This window comes from Atta cephalotes (assembly GCF_000143395.1).
Source record: "Atta cephalotes unplaced genomic scaffold scaffold00031, whole genome shotgun sequence".
NCBI lineage: Eukaryota > Metazoa > Arthropoda > Insecta > Hymenoptera > Formicidae > Atta > Atta cephalotes.
Window position 1 is genome coordinate 1823332 of NW_012130095.1, and position 8801 is coordinate 1832132.

Consider the following 8801-nt stretch of genomic DNA (forward strand, 5'->3'; position numbering starts at 1 on the left):
ACGAACGTAAGTTAAGTAACGGAAGTAAGAAGTAACGAAGAACGTAACGAAGACGAAGTAACGTAGAGACGAGAGAGAGANAGAGNAGANAGNGAGAGANAGAGAGAGAGAGAGAACTATTCAATCATATTTCGGAAATTATTAACTAACACTATTTGGATTTCGATCATAAGATTTTTTACATTTTACATTGAAAAAATTGATTTGTTACAATTACCAAATACATTTAGTTATAGATATTTGAAATAATCTAAATGTTACTATTATTATATTTGATAATAGCTATTAAATATTTATTAGCTTAGTTATTCAACAACTTTTGTCTATAATTAAATCAACTAAGTAATTTAGTGATAATTTATCAATATATTTAATAGATATCACTAAATATTTAAACTATAATAAAATGTTTAATAAATATTGCTAAATCATTTAATTTAATTTTCGGCAAATATTATTATGTAATTCAGTTTATTTAATTATTATGTAATACATAAAATCTAGAGAAAATAATTATCCAAATATTGTATAAAGTATTGTATAAAGTCCATATTGTATAAAGTAACACGAATGCGCATTGATTCATGGAGAAATGCTCTCCACGACAAATCTTTTTAAATCATATTTTTCGAGTGTATTTGAAATAGATGATTATACCTTAATAATTTTATGGATTCAATACAATAACATAAATATAAATATTCGAATTTAGATATGTGACAGTTTCTAATACTGCAAATAATTCATTATTCAAAATCACATTTTTCGAGTGTATCTAAAATAGACGATTATACCTTATGATTTTAAGGATTATAATATATAAATATATAAATATATAAATATAATAATATACATATATAAATATTCAAATTGCGATATATGATAGTTTCTAATGCTGAAAATAATTTATTATTCAGAATAATAAAACATATAACATAATTTTAAAGAAAACAGAAATTATTTACATTAATTATGGCACAAATGTATTACTTTAGGTTTTAGAAATTCATTTTCTTATTAAGTTGAATTGTACAGGAAAATAGTTATATGGAATACTATATACATATAATACATATAATAGACATATGATATCGAAACATGTTATTTTCACATTTTAAGTGAAAGATGATATTTCATTTCAATGTTCGATATTTAAAGTTATTAAAAAATAAGTAATAAAGATAAGTTAATAATAAATAAACTATTCTTAATAAAAAATAAAACTCTAATTTTAGTGAATAATAAGTTAATAATAAATAAACTATTATAGAAAACTTAATAAAAACTTAATAAAATACAGTATAATTTCAAATACAATATTAAATTGTATAATCTATTTTTTGTTGTTTTAAAGATATTTTTAAATTAAATATTTAATAATAAGTTATCGAATATAATTTATTTATTTTAATCAATTTAATCAATTCAGTCAATATTAATAAAATTACTTATTTTTTCAATCAAATATATGGTTGTAGTAACCAAATATTTATCAGCTATTACTAAATAATTTATTATTTTCAACAAAAATTTTACTTATCAAATATTTTTTTTTCACAATTGCAATTTAGTAAAATATATCGCAAGTATATTTGAAAAATAGTAAACAAATTAGTTCAATAAATCAAATTTTATTCAAGTCTATTACAAATTTAGTTCAAACATTAATAATTATTACTAAATTTTAATAACATTAAATAAAATATATCACAAGTATTATCATATATGATTAATGTTTAATTTGAATGAACTAAATTTGTAGTAGACTTGAATAAAATTTGATTTATTGAACTAATTTGTTTACTATTGTTTACTTAACTTACTAAATTATTTAGTAATTGTTAATAATAATAAAAATAATAAAATATTAAAATATTTAGTTGACACTATTTCACCAAAACATTTAATAACAGTTACTATTATTAAATCCTTTTTTCGGTGTAAAAAATATGGGAAGCCGATTGTTTTCGAAAATGCTATGGTCTTACTCCGAAAAAAAACAAAGTACCTAGATCTCTTCTAAATATATACATATACATATATTTGATTCTTATGATCTTTAAAGATCTAACATCAAAAAATATTTTACAGAAGTCAATTACCTTCCTAAAGCGGAGCAGCATGCGTAACACAACACCACATACACTAATCTAGCGAATGGTACTTCACGATACTGAATATCAAGGGAGAAAACGGACGCAACGTAGAAACGTTCACTTTGACCGTCAGGATCTTCGCGAGAGTTTAACAACTGTTTTGCGACGATGTGTTGCGCCCAATCAGTCGCGTCCTACCGACCACTATGTTTTCGTCAAGAAGCATCAACGACACACACGATGATGATGATGATGATGATGGTCCGTCAGGACGCGGGCGTCGTCCATCGGAGTTCGCTGTCGCACGGACTCTCGTCGAATGGTACCATCGCGGCGGGGCGTCGCGCATTTTTTTTTTCGTGGGCGTTTCTCAGCCGGCAAATTAAGTCGGGAAAATTGAGGACGATTAATACTTGAGGCACGCAGCACGTCGGCTCACACGGCGGCCATTGTACGTCTCGAACACACGGATGGAGCCAGTACGTTCAAGAGAGAGCGAGACTCGCTGTCCCCCTACCATCGGTGGGGAAGCGTTCGTATACAGGGCGTTTAGAAAGTCCGCATCGGACTTCACCTGTTCTCTAATTCGATTGAAATCGCTGTTAAATGGAATGTCTGCGACATATATTTGTTGAAGACCATATTATATCTTATTATTAGTAAACTGTAATCTTCAAAGTTACGCGAATGACATAGTACTTCAAAGCAGAACAACAAGTCATGATAACATCAAAATTATTAATGTCAAAGACATTAAAATTGTTACTGACTGAAAAGTGATAATTAATAATCATTTTGGAGTCATTTTGGTATTATTATGATGACTTGTGCTTTGCTTGGATCAATACTACTACAATCATTTAATAATAAAAAATCGGAGTATCGAAGAGACGATCGGTGTGTCAGAGATTGAGTGAACTAATTCCTACTTTATCGCCACCCTTTAATGAGCCTTTCGTCAACAGCTTTGTACATGTAACTGGTAGCGGTACTCTCCCTTGAATGGAGACTTCCATGACCGGAAGAGACCTTATAAATCGCGATAAATCACGTACGTGGATACAAGCGTGAAAGATTTTATAATTGTATGACCTATTAAAGTGATTCACAATGATCGCCACGAATACAAGTACAGTAAATAACTGTACTAAAGCGTCGAATCAGACCGAAAAAATGGAGTACGTAAAAAGAATCAAATTGATAATGCAATTTTCAGCTGCAATCAGGCTGTTCAAATAACAGTTCGTTCCCAAGAATGCAAGGATAATTAAAATTCTAAAAGCGTATTTATTCGCGCGCGACTTTATCGATGAGTAATGTAAATAAAAACGATTTCTTGCTCTATAATTTCCAGAAGATTATGATAAGAGCAAAAGTGTCGCTGACCTATTCGAAGTAATTATTTCATCGCTCGATATTTGCAACTAGGAAATGGACTATTTATTTTTGAAATATTAGATTCAAAATTCTAATTAAGACGGTGTATATTTACAGAATTATTTAATTTTGTTTGATCATAATAAAGCGAGCATTCTGCGAGCAATTCTATCGTATCAAATCACGATTAATCAACATAACATTCATTAAGCGCGCATAAAAAAAATTTCGCGCGGTAGTACACACATGCGGGATGTAATGACACACATTCACAGTTTTTTTGAATAATGTGTTTGCGGAACAAACGAGTTATGAGATAACGTTCGAGAAACATTACGAGGAAGAAAGGTGCAAGTCAAGATGTCTTAGCGTGAACAATTAGAAATAAAGATGCGTTGAACACTAATTTATTTGAAACGTACCGATGTAAGGTAGAAAATCCTCTTTTATTTATTTTTTTGTATTGCCAATGATTGTGGTCAAAGTCCCGTTACAAATGCTTTGAAGCGTTTGATGGACCAATTAGAAGAAAGAATTTTACTGACCAATTAAAAAACGCTTCAAAGCATTTGTAGCATCGCATTGACCGTGCCCAATGTTTGTTCAACTATATATCTAATGATTACATCGTGAATATCATGTCTGTGGATGGCGCCAATATTATCATTACGAAAGTGTGTTTAGCAGTTTGCAACCCCTGCCTTCGTTACGCCGCGCCGCGCCGTAGCTTTCGAAGAGGATAGCGGACGACAGCCTCGCAGCGGCCGGTGTTCGCGATAAGCAGTGCAAATTTAACGTTGCACTCTGTTGCCAAGAGGCAGATAACAATTTACGCGTTAATATATTAGCCGACGTGCGTATCTTTACGAGGGCGTGCGGTGCAAACATTTCCAACTAAGACTTTGACAGCGCAAATGTCGGTAATGGTCATTAACCTCGCAGCCCCGGGTAAGCGGCTTAAGGTATAAAGGGTTGTCGCTCATCCCGCTCGATTACTCCGTTGAGAGAACTCGGCGCTATGGAAGTGACGCACTTCGTGTATCTTCTCGTCGGTTTGAGCACGCTGTTAGTGCACGCTGAAAGGAATGCCGAAGCCACCGAGGCACCGATCACCGAAGATCAGCAGAAGGTGTACGATGAATGCCGGAATCCGGACTACAAAAAATACGTAAAGTGTTTAATGAGGCCAAAGAGACACGGTCATCACACAAACCACGGAGACGGGCCGGAAACTGGTAGATCATCAATCGCTATAACAATTGAGATAAACACGGGAATTCGCGTGTCGCTCGGAAACGCTCCGTTCAGACATATTATGTAACTGCAGCTGTTGCACTTAGAAGCTAAGCTAAAGCTGTTGATCACTTAGAAAGATAAACCGTTGCATTAAATTAAAATTACTGGATCTTTTATAACGTAACATACGCAGTTACGCAACACGGTTAGTCGTTAGCGCGACTTTCAAGTACGATGGATAAATATAAACGCGACATAAATATATCATGATGGGCTTTATTGTTAGACAGTTAATTATGTTTAATAATATACCATATTACCTCGTTCTGCTTGTTTTGTTCGTGTTACAAGAAAATTGTCCCTTACTACTGTACGATAAAATTCTACAGATGCCACTTGTCTGGAAACGTGTCTAAAAAAGTGCGAACATCACTTGGATCTCGATTGCGAAAAAAAATGCGGCTACTGCACGAAAAGAACTAGGCATAGACATCAGATCATTACGGAATACGAGACGGAATGCGAATCGGGAAACTGCAGTCCATCTAATGGCGGATTAAGGACTACTAACATAACGACGAACATCGGCATTAATAATGTCATTAATCCTTTCGGGGACGGTGGTGGTAATGCTACTGGACTCAATATTTTTGCAAATGGTACTAGGTGGGGTTTTCCTCCAGGAGCCTGCTGTCGTGAGTCAAAGCCTCTATTTATTAATATAGAATCTAATGACATAATTTTCCTGAAATGCAATTTAATGGACAAAGAACATTTTAATAAAGTTGGCCTCATTTCCGATTTACAGCACCTGGAGGTCCTTGTCGTCCTGGTAGTCCGCCCTGTTATCCTGGATCAATACCATCGCTTCCTATAGTACCTCAAATCTCGTTAGTACCGCAAATTACATACGGAGTAGGATTTGGAGCCGCAGGTGGATGCGCGTACAATCAGTGGCTTTGTATTCAACAAACTGGCGTACAGGTAGACATACCGTATCGAGTTAGTTAATATTCTTTATATATTAAAAGATGATGTAATAATCGTAGTTTCCAAGCGTGCAGCCCGATTGCTCTGGATGCGGCAATCCTGTCTTACGCTACAAGTGTGACGTAAATTGTTACGCAATTCACAACACAGCAACTAAAACATCTTGTAAAAGTCCGGAATGTATTGGTGGTGAGCGCTTATTATTAATTCATTAATTAACACTAATTATCGTTAATTAATTTAAAATGCAATTTCTTTTTTTTTTCTGTCATTAATAATGATATTTCTACTTTTATTTACACGTGCGTATATAAATGTAATATTATTTTATATTTTAGGTTCCACGTAAAAATATGGATTTATTAAAGGCGATTACTAGAAACCAAGAATATTTTATTAATCATTCATATTGTTTATATTTATACAATTTATAGTTCATGCTAACAGTGGTGGACTTGATAAGAAATTGTAGTCATAAAGTAGCCCTAGATTTACCATAAAACAATTCTTCATTTATTATAATTATTATATGTGATCTGTTTCCCAACATTAACTTATGTAAAATAAAGGCGATCTTATTTTTCTTTTACAAAATCCTTGCTTCGACCATGTTCACGTTGAAATATTGTTGTTGTTGATGAAGTATGTTGGTCGGTTTTATAATATAGAAAAAAGTATCGATGAAAATGCGGCCATGTATGTATGGTTGTCAATCTTTTGGCGCAATAGAAGGGATTTCTATTACAATTAAATAATAATAATAGTAATAATAATAGTTACTATTAAAATTATCTATCTAAATTAATTAAATTATAAAACAATGAAATGAAAAATAATGGCTCATATGTTTAAAAATTAATCAAAACAAGGAACTACGAGTTAATTAAATTACTTTAATGCTAATCGAAAATTGTGTATAATTACAAATAAATTTTCCGATCTATATGCGATTGTAAATTTTGTACGATTTTTATCATCAGCTGTTGTAATATTTATAATGACCTCATGTATATAGATCGAAACGTTTGTAATAATAAATAATATTTTAGATAAAAATAATTTAATTGGCTCATAGCCTCTTGTTTTACGATTGAATTAAATTATACATTTCTAATGAATGTAGAATCATGATGAGGCTCGAAAATCCGTTATAATATAAAACTGTTAAAAAACATTTACAGCTCTTATTTGGACATATGGCTGAAAATAACGTTAGAATGTAATGTATGTAATGCAAGTAAATAAATGAATGGTCATATTGAAACTACAGATGCAATTGCAAAATTTGTCTTGCATTATGCGTAACGCATCGGTCGTCATTGGCGCGCCGATCGCCGGCGTCGACTGCACTGCGTGGACAAGCAATGTGCTTTCGAACCCCTACGGATAAGCGAGTACGAGAAGGCTCCATCAGGTGTCAAGGTGGAAACAGGTGCTGGAAGCGTAGAGCCGCAATATTCAAATGCACCGTGGCGAAAGACTGTAACATTACGACGGTTACGAGAAGACTGAATACAAAACGAACGGAATTGTTTTTTATTCCCGTTTTTCAACGTACCTCAAAGCGGGAAGTTGAAAAAGATTTTCTTTAAGATGATTTTCATTGATACAAGAACGAGAAAGATTCGACATAATTTTCCATAGTCGTTAGAATATTATTTTGACACCGATGTTTGTGTAGATAAAAAAAAATGTTAAATGATTTTCTGATCAATCTATTGGGTGAAGTACAAGATGCGAGCAATAGTAATTTAATTTTTTGTTTTTGTCAGAAAATTATTAATATTTTTTCTGTGAACCAAAATAACAACTTAAGAGCAATTCGTATTTACGATAATTACCTGATCACTTTATCATTCGTGTTCGTACATATTTCGTGAAAAGATTCCGAGCATGAGTCCGAGCTGCCCAAACAAAAAGTACTTACAATCGTGAACCTATTACCTGCCTTTCGCAATGCACCGGCTTCGATAAGGTTGGATAGCGAAAGTGCTTGTAGCATCCCGAACAGGCACAGCGTGGGAATAGCAACTTGTTTCTCCTACTACCATCTTTCTTTCAATTCCAAGGCGTGAATAGATCCCTTTCTAAGAGATCTAAGTGCGTCGTTAACTCCCGTGTTCCATGGATAACATGGTGAGGATAAAAATTAAATATCACTATGGGAAAAGAAAACGGTTTTTTTTATCGATTATCGATTTTTTTTAACATGCGCTAAATGTTAGCGTCTTGTTGTGGCATAGAAAGTTATATAACATAGAAGACACGGATACAAAATTAATTACAAATATGTCACGTTTATCCTTTTGTATAGTCTATTAGAATGTAAGGCTGAAGCGTTTACGTTTATTGATCGCCATTGGTATATCATCGGGGAGACCCGGAAGCAATATTCTACGAGAGTATTTTGCGTGAGGAACGTGTAAACGCAATATTTTACCAGCATCGATATGTACCTAAACAACTACGCTAGGCGGATTTGCCCTTAAGCGACGCCTTCCATCGTTATTGTATTGTTAGAACAGACAGCTAGCCAATACGTACACACGATGCCGTCACCGTATACGCTACGTTATGCCATACCAGTTTCTCGAACGATAAGAATGCAACGTTTCCCTCTGGCGGGCCGGACAGCGTGGGCCGTCCTGCCTCCGAACAATCAAATTTACTGCGAGCGCAAAGGATTGTTCCTGTTATTTCAGCCCACTCCTGCGTGAGCATCCGCCAATCAATTTCTTTTTTTCGTTAATCCTTTTAAAAATTCTTTTTTATGTGTTGGACATAGATTTCTTTTCGCGTTAGACAAGATCTCTATAATTTCTTTGATAAGTTCTTGATAAAAATAATTAATACCGTTTTCAGGAAAAATAAGAGTTGCAATCCAGGTAGAATACAAAACCATAATAAGACCAAGGTGGCATCAAGTAGAAATTATTTTAGGAAAAATCATAATGATATTATCCGATACACTTTTGATGATAATTTTGTGATGAATTCTTCTCTAACACACACACACACACACACACACACACACACACACACACACACACACACACACACACACACACACACACACACACACACACACACACACACACACAC

The 8801-nt window shown here is 33.5% G+C and overlaps 1 protein-coding gene across 1 annotated transcript; it reads left to right on the top strand.

Moving 5' to 3' along the window:
• Positions 1-4491: 4491 nt before the first annotated feature.
• On the top strand, positions 4492-6048 carry LOC105621021. Its single transcript, XM_012202498.1, has 5 exons — positions 4492-4708; positions 5099-5404; positions 5518-5693; positions 5759-5888; positions 6038-6048. Exons 1-5 carry the CDS (start codon positions 4492-4494, stop codon positions 6046-6048), a joined length of 840 nt encoding a protein of 279 aa, XP_012057888.1.
• The last annotated feature ends 2753 nt before the right edge of the window (positions 6049-8801 follow it).